This window comes from Eumetopias jubatus, unplaced genomic scaffold (assembly GCF_037043125.1).
Source record: "Eumetopias jubatus isolate StellerSeaLion01/CBP00866 unplaced genomic scaffold, mEumJub1_p1.0 scaffold_11, whole genome shotgun sequence".
NCBI lineage: Eukaryota > Metazoa > Chordata > Mammalia > Carnivora > Otariidae > Eumetopias > Eumetopias jubatus.
The window spans coordinates 79,867,386-79,892,597 of NW_028274817.1; the positions used below are offsets into that span (position 1 = coordinate 79,867,386).

Here is a 25,212-nt window from a genome sequence, read left to right on the forward strand (position 1 = left end):
TTTGTGTTATGTTGCAGTCAACATCAGTAGTGGGGACAGTTTGGTTTAAAGGACCACAAATTATAGGCCCTATGCTCTGCTTTCAATGAACAAATGGCATCTTTCTTACACCATTTCACTTAGTATTTTGCGTATTTAATCTAAGAAATTAAAATTTCATAAAACATGGCAGCCCAGTTTTGGAGAATTTATTTTTTAGTGTAAATTGGTTTGTTTAAAGCAAACATTTATGCCTCTTAAATTTTCCTTAAGTTTTTAAATAAAATTGTTCTAGACTCTCTGAAAACTCCACTTCATTGTAGGTGTTTTAAATTTATTGTTGTTTAAGGATGGAACATGTGATGAGCACTGGGTGTTACACACAACTAATGAATCGTTGAACACTACATCAAAAACTAATGATGTATTATATGTTGGTTAACTGAACATAATAAAAAATAAAATAAAAATAAATAAAAAATAAATTTATTGTTATTATTGTAAAGACTAAATAAAGTCTTCATGACCATTATTTGTCAAAAAGTCCACCAGCATGTAGGAAAACTTTTTTTGAAGCATTTCTGAAATATAGAGATGACATCATGGGAGAGCTACTAGAAGTAATAGAAATGATGTTAAATGAAGCAATTGGCTTATAAAAATTAGTGGAAGTACATGTGAAAAATAATACAAGTTTATCTATGTTTATTGTGGATTCATATGTATTTGTTAGAACAACTTTGGTGTTCTGGTTCATATTTGAATCTGTGTAATATAACTATCTTAAGTATATTAATAAATACCTTCAAAACTACACATATTGAGAGACCAAGATAGGGAATTATTGAATGATGGTAAAACAATTTTTATCCAGTATAATAATTTGTCATTTGCCTTTCAAATTTGACTTACAGGGACCCTTTAAGAAGATTATGTGGGAAAAAAAAATAAAGGTGAACGTCATAGAATGGGAAGAAAATTCTAAGGCCAAAACTTTCCCATCTTTTGTAGATAAGGTTCATTTAGATGACATCAGGCAACCTTACCTTTTTCAATCTAACATCATCAGATGAAGACGAGTATGAAATAGAATCTCCAAGCACTAAAGATAATATCAAGTTCATTCTGTAGGTGAATGAGCCTCTTCCATATCCAACACTAAATTGCACATTGACTGTTGAAGACCTTACAGTCCATTGCAAGATCCTGGAATCTAACAACAGAAATATAGAACTTATAAAGTACTCGTGGAATTTTCCTCAGTACTTCGTAAAAATAGCTCTGATTCATCTGAAGCATATATTAAGAAGGAAAATGATCTCTCACGGGAAATACAACCATTAGCAATCCATTATCCAAACAGACATCATCACTTGTTTTAGCAACCTGTGTCCCAGATGGTAATTCAGGGCAGTTTTATGATTACATCAGCAGTAATACTAGCAGGAATAGTAATTTTATTTTTGCTGCTTAGAAAAGGTTCTCTGAAATGTGGCAGAGAAACAGAACCAACTCCAGTTGACTGGTACTACAAGATGAAATCAAATGTATAGTAACTAAGTAGTTTAAATAATGAAATGAATGCCCTCTGGTTTACCATTCAAGTATTACATCATCTTTGAGGAAATTTTGGAATTCTAACCTAAAGTAGTCCTTCATCAGAAGGTATTTTTTGGAAGAAATATTAACTAACAACCAGCATTAATATCTGTTTTATCACTGTATATGACTAGCTGCTGTATATGACCAGTCTCTCAATTTTATTATAAATTTTATATTAGAGAGATGTAAACTTTTAAATATATAAATAAATGTAAATATAGGCATTTTTAAAAAGGTTCTAAAAAGTTCAACAAATAGTTGTGTGTGACTGGTTACTTTAAAAAATATTTATTTATTTATTTTAGAGAGAGTGTGTGTGCAGGAGGAGGGGCAGAAAAGAGAGAGAAAGAGAGAGAGAGAGAGAGAAACAGACTCCCCACCGAGCATGGAGACCAACGCCGGGCTCCATCTCACAACCCTGAGATCATGACCTAAGCTGAAATCAAGAGTTAGACAACCAACTGAGCCACCCAGGCACTCCATGACTGGTTACTTTCGTGTAAAAACAAAATGAAAACAAAAATAAGAAAGCTCTTTTGTGGGCTCTTGGGCCCCAAAATAGCATATAAGCCAGTTAAAAGGAAATAATGTTTGAAGGAGTATATGTGTTTATCAGGAGCATGAAAGAGACAAACACTCTAACAAATACTGGTTTTCCTGATGAATCAAAAAATCATCCATGTCACACAAGAGCAATATACCCAGGTTGGCTGGTAACTCTCTGAGAACAGGTTATCTAAACATGCATTGGTTGTGTCTATCCACTACAGTTAGGATTTGGAGATGTTGTTAGCATTTACTTTGGACAATACCTTTTTTGGCAACTGTGTGTCAAGAACTATGAAAGGTGTAAGTTTTTACCCTACTTGTAAGCTAACAATTTGATCTGGCAGTTTTATAGATGCTAGAAGAAGATACAAGACACCTGAGTCAGATATAAAAAGGATGGTTTATTACTCATGCCACAGCAGGCAGCATGAACTTCTTTGCAGTGGTTACCCTCAGTCCCCAAGTCCCATGCTAGTGATAAGAAGCACTGCAGATGTATGATATGCAGACGATAGGTTTGCATTACAATGTAGGAAACTCCATTATTTTAAATGGGCTTTTTAAATGGACTTTTAGCTCTATTCTTTATGTTCCACATATGAGTGAAACCATATGATAATTGTCTTCCTCTACCTGACTCATTTCACTTAGCATAATCCCCTCCAGTTCCATCCATGTTGATGCAAATGGTGAGTATTCATCCTTTCTGATGATTGAGCAATATTCCACCGGGTGATGGGTATTAAGGAGGGCATGTTTTGGGATGAGCACTGGGTGTTATATGCAGCTAATGAATCGTTGAGCACTACAACAAAAACTTATGATGTACTGTATGCTGGCTAACTGAACATAATATAAATAAATAAATAAACAAATAAACAAACATTTAGCAAACATCCTTAGAGTGCTATCTTTATGTTCCTGAATAGCACATAAATATACCCTCTGTCCCAGAGGGAAATACTATTATTTCTACTTTCTTCCAAGGCTGTTTTTTATACAATTAGCATTGAAAAATAGTTTGGAAAAAAAGCCGTTAATGTCTCTAATCAGAATTCAAGTAGAAATATGAGACCCATAAAGAATTGTCTCTGAACAATGAGAAGCTATTTCTAAGATTTATATGGAAATGCATAGGATTTATAACATCCAAAAGTATTTTGAAAAAGAATAACCATGCTGAAGGCCTTATACTGCTAGTTTCTAAGACTTATTATAAAGCAATAACATTGAAAAAAGTATAGCATTGGCATAAAGGTAGGCATATAGATCAATTTAGCAGAAGAGGGAATCCAGAAATAAATCCATAAGGATATAGTCAACTGATTGTCAACAAAGGTGCAAAGCTAATTCAGTGGAGGAAATACAGTGTTATCAGGGATAACCAATGGACAGCCATAAGTTAAAATAAATGGTTATCAATCCTTACTTTACACAATATACAGAATTAAGTATTAATTGATATTAGACTTAAATGTAAGAGCTAAGATTACAATATTTTTAGAAGAAAAAAATAGGACAAAATTTAAGTGAATGTGGATTTGGTAAAAGTATCTTAAATAGGTTGCTAAAAATATGAAGTATAATAGACAAAATCAATAAATTGGACTTCATCCAAATTAAAATACTTTGTTCTACTAAGGACACTATTAGAAAAATAAAAATTAAAACACAGAGCAGGTGAAAATATCTGTGGAACATGTAACCATCACAGGGCTTGTAATTTGAATATATAAAGAACCCTTAAAAATCAATATGTGGTGGGTGCCTGGGTGGCTCAGTTGGTTGGGCGACTGCCTTTGGCTCAGGTCATGATCCTGGGGTCCCGGGATCGAGTCCCGCATCGGGCTCCCTGCTCGGCGGGGAGTCTGCTTCTCCCTCTGACCCTATCCCCTCTCATGGGCTCTATCTCTCTCTCAATCTCTCTCTCAAATAAATAAATAAAATCTTTAAAAAAATCAATATGTGGTAAGCAAACAACACAATTATAATGGGCAAATATTAGAACAGACTCAAATAAGATAAATGGATGGCAATTAAGCACATGAAAAGATGCTCAACATTATACTTAGGAAAATGCTAGTTAAAACTAAAATGATATGCCACAAACACCTATTAGATTGGCTCAAATTAAAAAGACTGACAATACTAGGGCTCCATGACTACATGATGTGAATACATGGGGTTATGGATATTTGGAAACAGTTGTGCAATTTCTTAAAATGATAAACATATACTTACCATATCACTGCTCTTAAGCTTTTATCTAAAAGAAATGAAAACATATGTCCATACAAAGTCTTGCACATGACTATTCATAGCAGCTTTATTTGTAACAGTCAAAAACTGGAAACATCTAGTAGACAGTAAAAGCATTAATTTTTCTGACATGAACCATAGCAACATTTTTCTAGATATGTCTCCTGAGGCAAGAGAAACAAAACAAAAATAAACTATTGGGACTACATCAAAATAAAAGGCACAGCAAAGGAAACAACAAAATGAAAGACAACCTAATGAATGGGAGAAGATATGTGCAAATGATATATCTGATAAAGGGTTAGTATCAAAAATATACAAAGAATTTATATAACTGAACACCAAAAAAATCAAATAATCCAATTAAAAATGAGCAGAAGACATAAACAGACATTTCTCTAAAGAAGATACCCAGATGGCAAATAGATGCATGAAAAGATGCTCAACATCAGTGTGGAAAATGGTATGAAGGATTGTCTCAAAGTTAAAAATATAACTACCTGATGATCCAGCAATCACACTACTGGGCATTTACCCCAAGAACACAAAAACACTAATTCAAAGGGATACATGCATCCCTATGTTTACAGCAACATTATTTAAAATAGCCAAATTATGAAAGCAGCCCAAAGTGTCCTTCAAATGATGAATGGATAAATAAGATGTGATATATATATATATATATATATATAATGGAATATTATTCAGCCATAAAAAAGAATGAAATCTTGCCATTTGTAACAGCATGGATGGAGCTAGAGCGTATAATGCTAAGTGAAATAAGTCAGACAAAGACAAATACCTATGATTTCATTCATATGTAGAATTTAAGAAACAAAACAAAGGAGCAAAGGGGAAAAACAGAGAGAGAAAGACTTATCAAGAAAGAGACTTTAATTATAGAGGACAAACTGATGGTTACCACTGAGAAGGCTCTATGGGGATGGGTTAAATAAGTGATGGGGATTAAAGAGTGCACTTGTCCTAATGAGCACCAGGTAATATATGGAACTGTTGAATCACTATACTTTATATCTGAAACTTATCTAACCCTGTATATTAAATAACTAAAAACTTTTTTAAAAGTTTCAGATTTACATTTGTATCTCACCATTGCCAGAGTGGCAGTTAAGAGAGCTGGACCAGGCAGCAGTTCCAACCAGCATTTACAGGACAAACTCCCTGTTCATACACAGGTCCTCATGAACAAGGTCTCAGGGTGCCTGGAATAAGAAGTGAATTCAGTCATATGTGTGAAAAGAAAGCTGTGGGCTGATTTGTCTTGTGTGATTTCTGAGCCCAAGAGGTGAATATGCTTAACACACTGGTAGTATTAGGAAGAGAGTACAAGAGTACAGGAATGAGCAACATTTAAAGTATTTTTTTCCTGATTTAGTGTTATCTAATTCTATTAAATATAGGCACACAGAAAGAAAAAGCTTTTTTAAAAAATTAAAATGTCTCTCCTCAATATAAGTTACAAGTCAATCACTACAGAATGGATTGCTTACCACTTAAGAATGGTAAAAATATGTGCCATTTTCTCCCATCTATTTTGTCCACTTTAGAGCCTAAAACCAGTTGAGATAAGTACAATGAAACCACACATTATGAACAATGGTAAATATATACACTTTGTAAGTCTAACACAGGAATCTTCTGTCCTGCTTCTCCATGGACAGGGCTCTGTTGGGCATGATTTTAAAGATTTTATTTACTTGACAAAGAGAGAGAGTGAGAGCAAGCACAAGCATGGGGAGCAGCAAGCAGAGGGAGAGGGAGAAACAGACTCCCGGCTGAGCAAGGGCTCGATGTGGAACTTGATTCCAGGACTCTGGGATCATGACCTGAGCTAAAGGCAGACCCTTAACGACTGAGCCACCCAGGCGCCCCTGGGTATGATTTTAAATGAAATCCAAGCACCTTCTCTCCTTGTTTAGTTTAAGTGCAGCTACCAGAAATGCAGAGCAGCATTTAAGGTATAAAGTACTCTATTCTCAAGGCAATCTCACTATACGCCAAGGTTCTCCTTACAGGTGAAGCAGACAAGCCCGGGGTAGGACTAGAATGCAGGATTCACAGGCTCTCTGCCCTAGCCCCATGACAACCCCTTGTGCCAAAGCCTGGGTTTTGCAGCAAAGCTCACTTCAGGCCAGGGAAGCCTGGGTCCACCAAGAATCCTAAGCAATCTATTAGACCTCCTGAAATGGAGAGTCCTGCTGCTTTAATCATTAATTTACCAGAGAAATAACAGAATGATACTATTCCTTGGGTGAGCTAACAATAACCGTGGCAGGTAAGTTGCCTGCTATTCACACACACTAAGAATAGAAGTGAATCCCTTAAACTGATAAAGGACATGAAGCCAAATATTTTTTTTTAATTTTTAAAAGATTTTATTTATTTGAGATAGAGAGAATGAGACAGAGAGAGTGAGTATGAGCAGGGGGAGGGGCAGAGGGTGAAGGAGAAGCAGACTCCCCACTGAGCAGGGAGCCAGATGTAGGGCTTGATCTCAGGACCCTGAGATCATGACCTGAGCCAAAGGCAGACACTTAACAGACTGAGCCAGCCAGGCGCCCCTGAAGCCAATTATTAAAGTATTGCCTCTCTACTTTAAATTCACCCATCAAAACATGCTTTCTGATAATAGACACAATTTTTAAGTCTCTCTCCTTCAAAGTGACACAATGTTATATTTTCTCAGGAGAAGACACTGGAGGGACATTGAAGAAAGTGGCTCTCTTGTTATTTCTGGTTCTCAGAGGTGTGTGTGTGAGGATATCCTCACTGCTCTGCCCCAAGCATGAGCCAAGAACAACTCCTCATTGAATGTACAATCCTGGTATGGCCTGCTGATTGGCTTTCTATGACTTTCTTCACAGAGACATCTTGTGCTCCAAACCACCTGCCCACTGATTCTCTCTGCTTGCTTTCTTTACTGCTCCGCACCAGCCCCCTGCCCAACAGGTTTATCATCTGTAGTTCTGCCAGTGCTGTAGCCCTCCCAACACCAAAGCCCTTCTAATCCTGCGTGCAGGACATTTTTGGCTCCAGGCCTCCAACTCCACCAGCATCCTTATTCCTACTACATGCCCACACACTAACCACTAGTTGTCGCTTGTCTACACTGATGTGTTCCAAAGTGTTACTTCCTGCTCACCCTGCAACTGTAGCCCAGCTCTGGTTCTGCAAACCAGCTTTGTGCCCACAAACCAGCAAATTTCTCTGCCATCCAATAGGTTCTCCTATACTTTCTCCAGTGAGGTGTGAACTCCAGGCTTTGAGAGGGCCACCCCCACTCCAAATTTTTCTATCTTTGAGTACTCTCTCTCAGCCCCAGAATAACATACACGGTTTTCTCATATACTATATATTATACAATTGTCATAGTTTAACTTGATGTTAAACTTCCCCTGTCCACTGTACACTTTCTATCTCTTGACTGGACCAGTGTGCAATAGAACACAACGTCTACATGAAATGCCACTTTTAGAATTACTGAAACCTTTCTCTTTCAGAGCTGCATCAAATAAGGATGTCCACTATCACCTAGAGAGAGCAGGAAGGGGAGGGGGGGAAGGATAAAAAAATCATTTGAAAGGAAAAAAAAATAAAACTGGCATTATTTGCAGATGTTACGATTCTGTACATTAGATCGTTATAGGTATTTACAGACAAGTTACTAGAATCAACAAAAGAGTTTAGATGTTTATAGCATAAATAAATCAACATACAAACACTAACCATATTCTACTTACCAGGAAAAAAAATTAGAAAATGAAAAGTTCAAAGATGGTATTTGCAAAATATGAAGTATCAGGATAAAAATGTCCTCTTGTGGAAAACATACAAAATGTTATTGGAATATTAAATAAGTTATCTTATTAAAAAGAGAGAACAAAAAACAAACACTCAATATTGAAAAGACGTCAAATCTAAAAGTTTAACACAATCTTAATTAAAATCTCAAACAAGCTTTTGGTTGAAATTCTAATGAACTGATCATCTAAATGGAGTCAAAACAGGCTAAAAATAACAAAACACCTTCAAAGAACAAAGTAGAATGGACTGGCCTTATCCAAATAACAGGATTGACTTCATATCTGTAGCAATTAATACTGATATGTGGTATGTCAAATAAATAAAAAGAGCCATGGTATTTACTAGAGTGTATAGAAACTAGCCCATATATACATAGACACTTGATTTATGACACGTGTTGCTGTAAATAAGTTGGAAAAGAGCAGACTTATCAAGTGTGGTTTACTGAGAAAATCAGATATCCAAAGGGGGGGCAGGAAACCAGAACCCTACTCAACACCATACACAAACATCACTTACAGGTGGACTAAGACCCGTGAAAGGCAAAACCATAAATATTTTAGAAGACAATATAGGAAAGAGAAAATATTTTCATGACCTTAATGCAGGGACAGATTTCATAAAACAGGAAATCACTAACCATAGGAAAAGAATGGTAAATTTGACTGCATTATAATTAAGATCTGTTCACAAAGCACAGCATAAAGCACGTGAAAATACAAGCAACAGAGCAAGGGACTTTTTGGCCACACGTATAATGACCAATGCACTGGTATTTAAAACATATGAAGAACTCATTAAATCAGTAAGTACAACACTGAAAATAGAATAGAAAAATGGGCAAAAGATTTGAATTTGAACAGTCCTTTCACAGAAGAGAAAATCCAAAAGGCTCATAAATATGAGAATATGCAAAAGCTTAATAGTAAGAGTAAAAAAAAGTAAATTCTGACAATTCTTGGTGTAGGTGAAGAAGTGTAGCAGCAGGAACTCTCTGTGCTACTGGTGAGACTGTAAATTGGCACAACTACTACAGAAATCAATTTGGCATCATCTAGAAAAGTTGAGGGTATTCATACCCCAGTGATTCTATTTTTGGAGGTGGACCCAAGAGACTTTTACACATGTATTCCATGGGAAATGTCCAAGAATGTTCACTGCAGCATTGTTAATACTAATAGTCCCAAACTAGAAACAACCATAGTGTCCATCCACTGTAGAATTGGATGTTCAATCAATTCATGATTGCTTCACTAAAATTATACACTGGCATGCTAGTGAACAATGGAGACAAAGAATCTATAGCTACTCTAAAAAACATGGATGAATCTCTCAAATAAGTGATACAGGTGAGAGAAGCAAGCCATCAGAGGAAGCATGCGGTATGATTTATTTATATTAATTCATATAAATGGTATTATTTAGGGATGTGTACACAAGTGGTAAAGCTATAAAGAAAAACTCTGAAATACTCACAATGTCAGGATAATGACTATATCTCTAAGAAAGGGTGTGGGTTGTGATTGGGAGGAACACAGTGTCTGTATTCTGGAAAGCTGGCAATGGTCTATTTCTTGACCTGGGTCCTAGTTACATGGGTGTTTGTTTTTACAAATTATCTAAACCTGGCAGATATGTTTTATGCACTCCTCTATACCTCAGATTTTTAAATATGGCTTCCTGCAAAAAAATGTAATGGAAGGAAAATATGTGAAGTAAAAATTTTGATAAGGTTTAGAGTATTAGGGATGAAAAACTTTTTCTTTCTATCAAGTGTTCTGCAAGTATACATTATCACTAAAAAGGGGGGAGTGGGGATTATTTAAACTATATGCGCCCCATAATCTAGTCATTACCCTAAACCTTTTCCTTGCTAGATATTTCACCCTCTATTTATATCATTTCCCAAATCACAGATGACAGACAAGTCGGAAGATCATCATCATCATCATTAACACAATCATTAGGCATCACAGGCCAAATCCATTACAGTGAGATTGGGTCACCACACTGAAATGCAAGCCGGCACACCAGGGCTATTGAACACGGTCATATGTGTATTTTTCTCAGCAGAGTCCATAACAGTGACTTAGGGCTTAATCTTATCACACTTAACTGGTACTCCTGTCCAGAGACCTCCATGTGCTGGAGAATCTAGAATTAGCTAAGGAATGCTGTGGGACTGGACATGAAATTTACCATGGTGTAATGGCAAAGAGCTGGTTTAGGTTGTGCACCCTCTTAGAAGAACCCAGGGGTGGGGTGGGTTTTCCAGGATTCAATATAAATTGTTTCATCTTCCAGGCTTTGCACTTCTAGGCTGAACAGTGGTAATCTGTTTTGGCCCCACCTCTTACTCATTCTAATTTCTGTATCGGCAGGCAATAAATAAATAAATAAATAAATAAATAAATAAATAAATAAATAAAAAACAAATTTTCCTGAGGACCTTGCTCAAGACAGTTCTGGATATGGAACTTGCCCAGGAAAAGAAAATCATTTTCAGCATAATTTGCTAGCATTATGGTAGTTTAATGTTGACACATAGTGTATTGTCCCAGGAATTTTCTCTCACTGGATTGATAAATCCAGCCAGGCAGCCATCCAGTAAACAATTTTTTACAAAAATCACCATGCTTACCACTGGGAGGGGGTGAGGGTGTTTATTTTGGTATATACAGTGATGTACAGATTTAAGTTGCATTTAGCAGATTGCTAGGTATTCCAGCACCATTTACCAAGTGAACTTTCATTTCCCCATTATCTGGGAAGACGTCCTTGATTTCCTACAAATATTGAATGTAGAACTTATTTGTGCATACCAGGCTCTGCCTTTGGGCTTTCTATTCTGTCCCAGAGACCCAGTACCAGAATATTTAAATCACTGTGTCGTTAAACACGTTTTAATATCTGATAGGGCCAGTTTCTGCGCATTGCACATTTTTTTTTTTTCCCTTTCAGGAACGTGTTCAGGCCCGCGGCAGGGGGCGGGGTCGCGCCTCCTCCGTGGCTCTGGTTCCAGTGGAGCCTCACCGACGCGGAGATGGAAAGCCCGAGGCTGCTCCCGCCTCGAGGGACACGACAGAGCGGCGGTGCTGGCAGCCCCGCGGGCGCCAGCCGGTTCCACGGCGGCCCTGACCCGCGGGCTGGCCAGGTCCCCGCGCGCCGCCTCCTGCTGCTCCGGGGCCCCCAAGATGGCGGGCCCGGGAGGCGGCACGAGGAGGCCCGAGCGGCCTCACGGGGCCTGGGCCCGAGCCCGTTGGCGCCGAGGTCGGATCACGCTGGCGGCGGCGGCGGCGGCGACAGCGATGACTTCTTCCTGGTGTTGCTGGACCCGGCGGGTGGCGATGTGGAGACCACGGGCGCCGGCCAGGCCGCAGGGCCTGTATGGAGGGAGGAGGCCGAGTCGGTCCCACAGCTCCAGCAGGGTGAGAATGGCGCGAATCCCGCGGGCCGCCAGGCGCTAGGCCCCCGCTGCCTGTCCGCAGTCCCCGCCCCATCCCCGGCTGAAAACCCGATCCCCGCCCCAGGCCTGGGACCCGCCGCGGCCTTCACGGGCACCGTCACCATCCACAACCAAAACCTGCTGTTGCGCTTCGAGAACGGTGTCCTCACCCTGGCCACGCCCCCGCCGCCAGCCTGGGAGCCTGGGGTCGCGCCTGCCCCTCAGCCTGGGGGTCTGATGGCTCCGCAAGCGGGGGTCCCGCACGCCGCGCAGCCCAGCGACTGCCCGGAGCTGCCGCCCGACCTCCTGCTGGCGGAGCCGGCAGAACCGGCGCCCGCCCCCGCGCCTGAGGAGGAGGCAGAGGGCCGAGCCGCAGCCGAGAGTCCCCGCAGGCCGCTGGGCCCAGGCCCGGGCGTGGTGCTGTACCTGTGTCCCGAGGCGCAGTGCGGACAAACCTTCGCCAAGAAGCACCAGCTGAAGGTGCACCTGCTGACTCACAGCAGCAGCCAGGGCCAGCGGCCCTTCAAGTGCCCCCTGGGCGGCTGTGGCTGGACTTTCACCACCTCTTACAAGCTCAAGAGGCACCTGCAGTCGCACGACAAACTGCGGCCCTTTGGCTGCCCTGCGGAGGGCTGTGGCAAGAGCTTCACCACGGTGTATAACCTCAAGGCGCACATGAAGGGCCATGAGCAGGAGAACTCGTTCAAATGCGAGGTGTGCGAGGAGAGCTTCCCCACTCAGGCCAAACTCAGCGCCCACCAGCGCAGCCATTTCGAGCCTGAGAGGCCGTACCAGTGCGCGTTTTCTGGCTGCAAGAAGACGTTTATCACAGTGAGTGCCCTGTTTTCCCATAACCGTGCCCATTTCAGGGAACAGGAACTCTTTTCCTGCTCTTTTCCTGGCTGCAGCAAACAGTACGACAAGGCTTGTCGCCTGAAAATTCACCTGCGGAGCCACACCGGTGAGAGACCTTTCCTTTGTGACTTTGACGGCTGTGGCTGGAACTTCACCAGCATGTCCAAACTCTTAAGGCACAAAAGGAAGCACGAGGATGACCGGAGGTTCATGTGCCCTGTGGAAGGCTGTGGGAAATCTTTCACAAGGGCTGAGCATCTGAAAGGCCACAGCATAACCCACCTGGGCACAAAGCCTTTTGTGTGCCCTGTGGAAGGCTGCTGTGCCAGGTTCTCTGCTCGCAGTAGTCTCTACATTCACTCCAAGAAACACTTGCAGGACGTGGACACGTGGAAAAGCCGTTGCCCAGTCTCTACTTGTAATAAACTCTTCACATCCAAGCACAGCATGAAGACCCACATGACCAAAAGGCACAACCTCGGCCAGGATCTCTTAGCTCAGCTAGAAGCTGCGAATTCTCTTACGCCCAGCAGTGAACTTACCAGCCAGGGACAGAGTGATCTCAGTGATGCAGAGCTAGTGTCTCTCTTCTCTGATGTGCCTGGCAGTAGTTCTGCTGCAGTGTTGGACACAGCATTGGTGAACTCTGGAATCTTGACTATTGATGTGGCTTCTGTGAGTTCAACTCTGGCAGGGAGCCTCCCTGCTAATAATAATAATTCCTTAGGGCAGGCTGTGGACCCTCGGGCCTTGATGGCCACCAGTGACCTTCCTCAAAGTCTGGATACCTCTCTCTTTTTTGGAACGACAGCCTCTGGTTTTCAGCAGAGTCCCTTAGATATGGATGATGTCCCAAGTCTAAGTGTGGGGCCATTGGCATCTCTGGGCTCTTTGACTATGAAAAACTCAAGTCAAGAGCCCCAAGCTTTGACCCCCAGCAGTAAGCTAACAGTGGACACGGATGCTCTGACTCCTTCAAGCACCCTTTGTGAAAACAGTGTCTCAGAACTACTGCCGCCAACCAAAGCAGAATGGAATGTACATCCTGACTCTGACTTCTTTGGACAGGAGGAAGAAACCCAGTTTGGATTCTCCTCCAATCCAGCAGGAAACCATGGTTCTCAGAAAGAAACAGATCTTATCACAGTGACTGGCAGCTCATTTTTGGTATGAACTAACTATTAATTCCTTGCCACGTGGCTTATTCTTATGAATTACACTCAATTTTTAGGCTAGTCTGGACTAAATGTTTAATTTATAATCTTGACTCTGGAACTGTCAAGTTGTGTGACCCTGAGCAAGTCACTTAACCTATCTGAGCCTTAATTTCTTTATTTATAAAATGAGGTGGTTTCAGTAGATTATTTCTAAGGTCTTTTAACTCTGTATTTAATGATTTTGTGCTCTTTCTTGAAAATTTTAGGAAATCTTACCATGATTAACTATTGCATGTGCTTCTAATGTAATGAAAATGCATTGAGAGTTAATGATCAGAGAATGTGGAACTGGTGTTTAACTCTAAAATTTTAATGGAAATTTTACAGAATGTCAAAATATTTCTGAAATCTAGTGTTAGAGCTTAAAAAAAGAAAGCTAAAAATATGGGTTAGTTCTGCTTACCTCCTTATCTTTCTAGCTGCTGCTGCTGCTGCTGCTTCTGCTGCTGCTGCTGCTGCTGCTGCTTCTTCTTCTTCTTCTTCTTCTTCTTCTTCTTCTTCTTCTTTTCATGGAAGGCTGTGTTGTGGAACGTGCCAGAGCTTTGATATGACTCAGACCCAGAAATATTGATTTGGTGGTGAATAAGTGGCCTTATATAAGTCATTTAGCATCAGTAAGCCTCAGTTTACTTGGTGCATTGTAAACTTATTTTTCTATCCTAGGAGTTAGTTTTGGGCATAGAATGTTATGTGTTTTGGCATGTTTTAGTGAATTTTTATCACCTCTCCTGCTCCTCTCATTCCTTCCTCAAAGAGGAGAAATCAGTATAATTAAATATGACATTTGTGCAGGCAAAAAGGTTTATGAACGTTAAGAAGCAGGAAGGGAATATCTTTCTTCCACAAATTAAGAAGGATTTTTCTCCATACAATTCGTCTGTAACATTGCCCCCAGGTCCATCAGTCCGAATTATATTATCTTTGCTCTGCATTCAAAGCCAGCCCATAGAGTGAATATATAGAGCCTGTGATTCCAAGAAAATCTGAGAACGGATCAGAGTGACATTTTCACCCTCTGTGTCCCAGAGAGCTCATTGCTTGCCTTCTCCCTGAGTTGGAATGAGAGGTTTCATTTGCATTTTGAGTAAATATTGTTTGTCTTACATGAATATAGCATTTTATAGTTTATGTAGCACTTTCACAGCTTATATTTGAGCCTCACAGTATTGTGAGATAGTTGTGGCAAAGTTTTAACTATAACTTATATTAAAAACTAAAATTTACCTAACTCACATTATAAATGAATTTTATATTTATTATATATATACATATATATATCAATTTCCATTTTATTCTTCTGAGTTTCATGATTGCTTTTGTTTATAACCACTTTTTCTGTTCCACTGTAATTGATGTTTTTTCCCTTCTGCCTGCTCTGCTCTTTCTCCAACCAGTTCTCTAACTTGTGTGTATCAATGTCATGATCTCTTCTTTTTAAATTTTAATTAGGTCATTTTCATGGTCACCATCTCTCAGCCATTCCCATCATGGCCCATTTTTTAGTCACAGTATTTACTGCAAGTCTGAGTATGCAGTACAAAATTATTTTCTGGATTTAGATGTCAGTGTGTTTCCATATAAATAAAATGATAATGGGGATATTTTTATGTAAGGTTTTCATAAGACATGTTCTTTTACTTTTCTAATTTTTTTCACCATGTTGTTCTGCTAGCAAACACTCTTAGTTGCTCTGAAACATTCTAACCCATTACTGCTTGCATGTAGATGTTTGTGGATGACAGAGCACTTTGGTAGTGCACTTTATAATTTGCCACTTTGAAATGCAACTGTACTATCTGGTTTTTAAATTGGTTGTGCTCATTCAGTGAAAAAGCAAGAGGTATATACATAAATTTGTAACTCAAAAGAGTGGTCAGAGTATGATTGTTTCTAACCATTTAACAGTTCTCTCTCAGCACTTTGGAAAAATTTTAAGCCCATTTTGGAAATGTGTTGTCATTAGTTAAGTCCTCTTAAATAGATTTTTTTTTCTTTTCCTACAGATAGGAATATGAGGCCTGAGGTAAACATGCAGGTTATAGGCATCTGTTAATATATATAACCATAAATTATTTCACTTTGTTTCTTTAATCCCTCAATCTTCTGCCCTACCATTAGAGCTATTATATTCTGTGGAATTTTCCTTTTTTTTAAAGATTTTATTTATTTGAGAGAGAACAAGTAGTGGGGAGGGGCAGAGGGAGAGAGAGAGAAAAAAACAAGAGAGAGAGAGAGGGAGAGGAGCAGACTTCCTGCTGAGCAGGAAGCCCAACACCAGGCTCCATCCCAGGACCTGGAGATCATGACCTGAGCTGAAGGCAGATGCTTAACCCACTGAGCCACCAGGAGCCCCTATGTGGAATTTTCAATGGACAAATTTTACTTCTTGAAGCTAAAATATCTTGTAATTTTTTGTGGTCTCACAGTTTCTTTCAATCAATTTGTTCAAAAAATTTCTTTTTCAATACCATTTTCCCAGTATGATGGTGGAAATGGCGTGACATTATAGTCAGAAGTGACTACAAACATAATGGCTACATTTCTGTTAGTGTTGGCGTAAATATGCCATTTTAAAAAAAATAATGGGACATGACTCAATGTTTTCTCATTTGCCTCACAATGCCTCTTAAATCCTTGGTTTATGAAGATTTTGCCAATTGAAAACAGTAACAAAATGCTTTGCAGAAAGGTTTGCATCCAGGGAACTCTGTTGAACATATTCATCATGAGTTAAAATATGTTAATCTTTTTTTTACCATTATTTCATTATAGTATTGCATAATTCAAAGTCTTTAATAGAAGTGAAACTTGATAGAATATGAGGATCACTTTTCTTTGTGGATTAAAAGAAGACTTGGTATAACAGGGTATTCATGACTATTCTTTGATTCCAGATAAAACATTGATTAACTCCCTTTTTGGGAATACTCATAATCCCTTAGTAATTATTGATACCAAACAGATACACTTGATGATAATCTAGATGTAATTCACTCAAAATATGTGCTAATTAAAATATAAGGCTGAACTGAAATTTGTGTATATATTGCTTTTGAACAAAAGATTTTCTTGGCAATTAAAAAAAAATGTGTTGGGGACTTAGAGAACAGATTATCTAAACTCTTTGTCAGAACACAACGACATCTAAGAGCAAAACACATACTACAAATGAATTTTTATATTTGTCAGATCTGGGCCTTTGGTAACAGTTAAGCTACGAACCTCACAGTATATTTCAAGTTAATTTACTGACTACATAAAAAATACAAGGTAGAGTACTAGGAATATAGATAAGAGTAGTAAAATGTAAGCCATATCTCAATTTTGGAAAGGACATAGGAATTCACATATTAAATATTTCACAACTAAACAATACCAGGACACATGATTTCAGACACCAAGTTAATGGCTTGGAGGAAAAGGAGGGGCAGTATCTATGCTTTAATGGATGGTTAGATTTAGTTATGTTGAAAAGAGAGTAGATGAATTCTAGCCAGGGAGAAAAGCACAAGAAAGATTTGAAATGGAATAGGCCACACAACACTGGGAAAGACAATCTAGTTCAGGGCTCATGTTTGGTAAGTTCTGGGTGTTAGGGTTAGACTGCCAGTATGGAGCCTAACTCTAAAGAGCTATGAAAATCAGTCATAGTGGATAGGACTTTATTATGGGCATGGTTAAGACCCAGTGAAGATATTTAAGAAAGGAAATCAAGTGATAAATAAATAGAAAGTTTAATATAGTAGAAATATATAATGTAGATTTGATGGGGGGGAGATAAAATCATTTAGGAGTCTATTGTAAAATAATTTCAGGGTGCTGTGATGAGGACCTGAAGAGAAATCATGGCAGGAAGTGAGATTAATTACAGATATTCCCAAACTGAGGAAAAAAATATAACTTGGTGACTCATTGAATATATGAGACACCCATCAGAAAAAGAAAGCAAGATGGGGTGCTTGGGTGTCTCAGTTGGTTAACTGACTGACTCTTGATTTTGTTCAGGTCAGATCTCAGTGTCATGAGATCGAGCCTCACGTCAGATTCCATGTGCTCAGCAGGGAGTCTGCTGGAGATTTTCTCTCTCCCTCTCCATCTACCCTCCTCCCTGCTTGCACTCTCTCACTCTCTAAAATAAATAAATCTTAGAAAGCAAGATCAGAAATGACTAGGGATTTCTTGGAGACTGTAAAAAATTACATTTCATTATCATGAACAAGAAGGGTATTGAAATCTTTTCAGGAGTATCTATGGAAAGATGATTAAGGCATGTTTAATTCATTAGGAAGTGATAAATTATAGTTACCTACTCTACTGTAAACTATACATATTGTGGATTATACCATAATCTCTTCCCTCCTTTGGATATTCCAGATGCTTTATGGTTTTTAGTAATATAATAAATCATTTCTCTATAATTTGGGAGATGCTGTTTAGTCATCCATATCAATATTTCCTCAATATAAACCTTGTTAGATTAAGTTTTACCTGCATTTTTCTCAGACTGGAAGAGACAGGACTAGGATTGTCTAAAACTAACTTCCATGTGATCTTTGGGGCTCTTTCCTAATAACCCCCTATGTCATTGACTCATACGGTATGAGAACTCAGTCACAGGATAACATCCTCTATTATCCCAAAATATTTTGTCCTTTTTATTGTTACCCTTACCACTATTGGTGATAACTCAGAAGGAATGGAGTCCAAAGAAAAAGTGATATTAAGTAAGTTATATTTTAAAATATTTCCATCATAAAATAGTTTCCTATCACATTGTTCACATTTTGTTGGATTTCTTTCTTCCGTGTTTTTTGTTTTCAACAGAAGCAAATATTAATAAAGGTGAATAAGGAGAGAATGAATAAGACATTTAAAAACTAGTTGAAATAATCCTAACCATGGAGGGTAGTCAGTGATTCTTAAGACCACTAGTAAGATGTGAATCCCTTGGGAATATCTCTTGTTACTACCTTATTAAGCAGCTGACAATTACTGAGTCCTTACTCTGTGTGAAACACTATAAATTATAACACAAAAGTATATTTAATCAGTTCACTTAAACAAGTACTTTTGAGCACATATTTGACAAGTTCTGTCTTTGTGCTCATACACATTAAGATATAGACAAAGAAATCATTAGGTAATCAAAATAATATACAATCAAGTTCTAAATGTTTACATTTTGGAATAATACAGATTGAAATAGAATAGCAGTTGCCATTCTCAGAATGTGGATTATAGCAATAAGGAAAAACTCAAAGCACATATCATCAAAAAGTGTTTCAAAAAATTTGAAGAATCTAAAATTTAATCTGGGATGCAGCAATTAGGGTAAACTATCCTAAATTAAAATTTGCACAGAACTTTGAATGGTAGTTTAAATAATCACAGCAAAATCCTTTGGGAAATAAATTTTAAATTTTGCTTTAAGTTATTCTAGATTAGAATTCTGGATATAGTCAGTGTTCATCAATGTACACATACACATATCTGAAAGTGATATCTTGAAATTGTATATTTTCAAATGAATTAGCATGCAAATAAATGGCATTAAGCTAAATAAAATTTCCTCATATTAGACGCAAAAGAAAACTTAATTTTCTGAAAAAAAACACAGACTTTAATTAGAAAGTAATTATTTCATGCAAGTACACTAGTTGAAAAGAAGGGTATTTAAATTTAATATGATATTTAGGACTGAGAACTGGAATTCTGCATGGAGAATCCTGAGAATTCACCAATCATGTGGTAAGTGCCAGGGTAATCATCAAGCAAGCATTTAAGATTCTGAATTAAATATAGGTAGCTTAATACATTTGGAAAGGGGAACAAAGTGCACCATGGCAAAATAAAACTCTAGTGACAAGCAACAGTTTTCAAGATGCAAAATAACTACAAATGATAGCAAAAACAAAGACATTTCAACTCTTCAAGCATTCTAATTTTGGGATAAAACCAAGAAATTATTAATCTTTATCAGGACCTATTTCCCTTTCCTGTTTATGCTGCAGTCAGTGTGAGACTACATTACACTGGATGTGGAAGAAAGTAGCTGGTCACATGTCTGTTTATGAGGAAATCAGCCAAAATAGAGAGCTGAAATGGAAATTCCACAGGCAATGACTCAGTTAATAGAGCAGCAGTTTATTCTAGGCTAGTTCCAATTTTAGATTATGTGCTACTGGATGGAGTGAGTACTTTTTCCTCTCAATTCATGTTGGCATTCTAGTTAATACTATATTTAGCACTTGGTGTTTCTAAGAAATTTAATATTTTTCCCTGTAAAATTACCTTATGTTCCTGTGCTTCTTAGAGCTAATTATTTTATTTTTAATTATCAATAGTATCAATAAAAATTGTATCAGATGCCATGACATAAGAGAAAAAGATGTCATAGATTTTTTTATTGTCTCACTTTTCAAAGTGTTGATTAAGTAAAACTTATTTTTCTCTTTTTGTTATTAGAGGACTCACTTTCCCACTTGGGTATGTCACTGTTGTTTATGTAATCTTGCTGATTAATCTTACGTATTTTAGAGCATGTTATAGTCCATTTTTAGAAGACTGTCTACAACACTGAGTTTTTAGATGAGACCCTAAAAATTTGGTTGACTTATATTTTATTCAATTTTTATAGTAGGCATTGTATAGTCCTTTTCACTGCTTAAATCTACTGAGTATTGTAAAAACTCACTGCTCACAGGATTTTTTTGCAAAGTGACCCTGATTGTCCTTCAAGACTTCAGATCTCTTTGGGGACAAAAAGTCCTCAAAGATAAAGTGGTACCTGGATTTACAAAAAATCATTGAGGATTCTTCCAAAAAATGGAAATAAGAAAATAAAATTGAAACAACAGAGAAAGAAGTTAATTTTGTTTTATAGCCAAGTGTTTGGTTTTTCCTAAGTGTCTTTGGTTGACAACATCTGGATAAAAGCACAATGGCAATTTTGAAACACGCCTAGTATTTTCCAATTACAGTTAGTAATATAAAAATTTCAAATAGATGTTATTACAACATTGGTCATCTATCTAATACCATCTGGCTTTCAGAAGTTTCATGAAGATAGTAAAAAGTAAAAAGTTTTCCAAATTTAGGCCTATGAAATGCCAAAATGTGCTCAAAATAGATGTCATTGATTATTTAAAATGGCAGATAATTTGGTAGTTGGTGTTTTTAACTATTTCTACTTCAAATATCCTTTAAAGTAGATTCTTAGTTTTTAGGGTGTTCAGTTTTGTAAATTTTTCTTATATATTTTGAATACTAACCCTTTATCAGATACATCATTTGCAAATATCTTCTCCCATGCCGTAGGTTGCATTTTAGTTTTGTTATTTCCTTTGCTGTGCAGAAGCTTTTAATTTTGATGAAGTCCCACTAGTTTATATTTACTTTTACTTCCCTTGCCTTAGGGAAACCTAGAAAGAAGTTGCTATTGACTATGTTAAAGAAGTTATTGCCTGTGTTCTCTTTTAAGATTTTTATGGTTTAAGGTCTCACATTTAGATTTTAATCCATTTTTAGTTTATCTTTGTGATGGTGTAAGAAAGTGGCCCAGTTTCATTCTTTTGTATGTTGCTGTCCAGGTTTCCCAACACCAAATATTTGAGGAAACTTTTTCCCACTGGATATTCTTCGCTGATTTGTTGAAGATTAATTGACCATGCCGTTGTGGGTTCATTTCTGGATTTTCTATTCTATTCCATTGATATATATGTCTGTTTTTGTGCCAGTACCATACTATTTTGAGTACTGTGGCTTTGTAGTATAACTTGAAGTCCAGAATTGTGATGCCTCCAGCTTTTCTTTTTCTTTTTCAAGGTTGCTTTGGCTACTTGAGGTCTTTTGTGGTTTCATACAAATTTGGGATGGTTTGTTATAGGTCTGTGAAAAATGCTGTTGGTATTTTGATAGGGATTACATTAAATGTGTAGATTGCCTTGGATAGTATAGACATTTTAACAAAGTTTGTTCTTCCAATCCATGAGCATGGAATGTCTTTCCATTTCTATCCTTCATCTTCAGTTTCTTTCATCAGTGTTTTATAATTTTTCCCTCACTGGAAAATAATTTTCAGAGTACAGGTCTTCCACCTCTTTGGTTAGGTTTATTCTTAGGTATCTTATTGTTTTTGGTGTGATTGTAAATGGGATTGATTCCTTAATTTCTCTTTCTGCTGCTTCATTATTGGTATATAGAAGTGCAACAGATTTCTGTATGTTGATTTTGCATCCTGCAACCTTACTGAATTTGTTTATCAGTTCTACCAGTTTTTTTTGTTTTTTTGGGGGGGGGTTGTTGTTGTTAGAATCTTTCAGGTTTTCTATATAGAGTGTCATGTCATTTGCAAATAGGAAAAGTTTTACTTCTTCCTTGCCAACTTGGATGCCTTTTATTTCTTTTTGTTGTCTGATTGCTGAGGCTAGGCCTTACAGTACTATGTTAAATAAAAGTAGTGAGGGTGGACATCCTTATCTTGTTCCTGACTATAGGGGAAACACTCAGTTTTTCCCCACTGAGGATGATATTAGCCATGGGTTTTCCATGGCTCTTATTATGTTGAGGTATGTGCCCTCTAATCCCACTGTGATGAGGGTTTTTAACATGAATGGATGTTAAACTTTGTCAAATACTTTTTCTGCATCTATTGAAATGATCATATGGTTCTTATCCTTTCCTTTATTAATGTATGTATCATGTTGATTGATTTGTGAATATTGAATTTGCAGACCAGGAATAAATCCCACTTCATTGTGATGAATGATTTTTTTAATATGTTGTTGGATTCAGTTTGCTAGCATGTTATTGATAATTTTTGCATCTATGTTCATCTGGGATATTGGCCTGTTCTTTTTTAGTGTTGTGTTTATCTAGTTTTGGTTTCAGGGTAATGCTGGCCTCATAGAATGAATTTGTAAGTTTCCCTTCCTTTTCAGTTTTTTGGAATAGTTTGAGAAGAATAGGTATTAACTCTTCTTTAAATGTTTGGTATAATTCACCTGTGAAGCCATCTGGCCCTGGACTTTTGTTTGTTGCAAGGTTTTTTGTTTTGTTTTGTTTTTATTACAGCTACAATTTTGTTGCCAGTTATAGGTCTGTTCAAGTTTTCTACTTCTTTCTGTTTCAGTTTTGGTAGTTTATATGTTTCTAGGAATTTATCAATTTCTTCCAGGTGGTCCAGTTTGTTATCATAATATTCTCTTATAATTGTTTGTATTTCTGTGGTGTTGGTTATTTCTCATCTCTCATTTGTGATTTTATCTGAATCCTTTCTCTTTTCTTTTTGATAAATCTGGGTAGATGCTTATCAATTTTATTAATTTTTTCAAAAAACTAGCTCCTAGTTCCATTGATCTGTTCTGTTAGTTTTTTTTCTTGTCTATGTCATTTATTTCTGCTTTAATCTTTATTTTTTACTTCCTTCTGCTGGTTTTAGCTTTTGTTTGTTGTTCTTTTTCCAATTCCCTTAGGTGTAAATGTAGGTTGTTCATTTGAGATTTTTCTTGTATCTTAAGTTAGGCCTGTATTACTATATACTTCCCTCTTAGGACCACCTTTGCTGCATCCCAAAGGTTTTGGGCCATTGTATTTTCATTTTCATTTGTTTCTTTGTACTTTTTTTTATTACTTCTTTGACTTTCTGGTTGACCCATTCATTGTTGAGTAGCATGTTCTTTAACCTCCATATATTTGTGCTCTTTCCAATCTTTTTATTGTGGTTGACTTCTAGTTTCATAGCTTTATGGTTAGAAGAGATGTGTGGTATGATTTTCTTGAATTTGTTGAGGCTTGTTTTGTAGGCTACTATGTGACCTATTCTGGAGAATGTTCCATGTGCACTTGAAAAGAATGTGTATTCTGCTGCTTTAGGATGGCATGTTCTGAATATATCTGCTAAATCCATCTGGTCCAGTGTGCCATTCAAAGCTATTGTTTCCTTCTTGATTTTCTGTTTAAATGATCTGTCCATTGATGTAAGTGGGGTGTTAAAGTCCCCTGTTATCATTGTATAATTATCAATTAGATACTTTATGTTTGTTATAACTGTTTTATGTATTTTGGTGCTCCTATGTAGGGTGCGTAAATATTTACAATTGTTATATCTTCTTGTTGGAATATCCCCTTTATTATTATATAGTGTTCTTTTTTGTCTCTTCTCACAATCTTTGTTTTAAGATCTACTTTCTTTGACCCAAGAAGATGGTGGTGGAATAGAATCCTAGGCTCACCTGGTCCCAATAATACAACTAGATTACTATCAGTCATCCTAAATACCCCAGAAATCAATCTGAAGCCTAACAGAACAACCACAGGGAGAGAAGAGGCCATATCAAAGAAGGTAGAAAGTTTGGAGACATGGTTTAGTTGAGAAAAGGATTGTGGATGCTGCAAAAAGGAGGGAGCTGTGGTCACAATGAAGCGTGAGAGAATGAGGAGGGAGCACACAGGGGAATGTACAAGGAGAACATTTCCCCATAGCCATTGGCTGGGAAAATGAGAGGGGCTGAATTTTGTGAGTTCTTGCACCCAGTGAGGCTTAAATCCCGGAAACAGTCCTATAGAATGCAGAAAGATATTTGCAAATGACAAATCCAAGAAAGGACTAGTATCTACAATATATAAAGAATTTAGAAAACTCAACACCCAAAACAACAAATAACCCAATTAAGAAATGGGCAGAAGACATCAACAGATATTTCTCCAAAGAAGACATACAGATGGCCAACAGACACAAGAAAAGATGCTCAACGCCCCTTATCATCAGGGAAATGCAAATCAAAACTGCAAGAACATATTACCTCACACCTGCCAAAATGGCTAAAATCAACAGCACAAGAAACAACCAATGTTGGTGAGGAAGTGGAGAAAGGGAAACCCTCTTGCAATGTTGGTGGGAATGCAAACTGGTGTAGCCACTGTGGTAAATAGTATGGAGGTTCCTCAAAAAGTTAACAATAGAACTACCCTATAATCCAGTAACTGCACTGCTTGGAATTTTCCTCAAAGAATACAAAAATACTAATTCTAAGGGATATATGCACCCCAATATTTATAGCAACATTATCTCCAATAGCCAAATTATGGGAACAGCCCAAGTGTCCATGGAATGAAGAATGGATAAAGATGTGGTATATATATATATGATGGAATATTACTCAGCCATATAAAAAATGAAATTTTGCCATTTGCAAGTACATGATGAAGCTAGAAATTGTTATGCTAAGTGAAATAAGTCAGTCAGAGAAAGATAAATACCATATGATTTCACTGATATGTGGCAATTAAGAAACAAAACAAATGAGCAAAGGGACAAAAAGAGAGAGACAAACAAAGAAACATACTCTTAACCTTAGAAAGCAAATTGATGGTGACCAGATGGGAGGTGGGTGGGGAGATAGGTTCAATAGGTGATCAGGATTAAAGAGTGCACTTGTGATGATCACAGAATGTTGTATGGAAGTGTTGAATCTCTATATT

The 25,212-nt window shown here is 37.6% G+C and overlaps 1 protein-coding gene and 1 pseudogene across 1 annotated transcript; both read left to right on the forward strand.

Moving 5' to 3' along the window:
- Positions 1-911: 911 nt before the first annotated feature.
- LOC114202023 (lymphocyte function-associated antigen 3 pseudogene) lies at positions 912-1,532 on the forward strand (annotated as a pseudogene).
- A 9,655-nt stretch (positions 1,533-11,187) lies between these two features.
- LOC114202033 (zinc finger X-linked protein ZXDB) lies at positions 11,188-16,765 on the forward strand. The gene has a single exon (XM_028095006.2). It carries the CDS (start codon positions 11,258-11,260, stop codon positions 13,685-13,687), a length of 2,430 nt encoding a protein of 809 aa, XP_027950807.1. The 5' UTR covers positions 11,188-11,257; the 3' UTR covers positions 13,688-16,765.
- The last annotated feature ends 8,447 nt before the right edge of the window (positions 16,766-25,212 follow it).

Coding starts and splice junctions, on each gene's coding strand:
- LOC114202033 (XM_028095006.2), top strand. CDS start 11,258: ATGGAAAGCCCGAGGCTGCTCCCGCCTCGAGGGACACGACAGAGCGGC.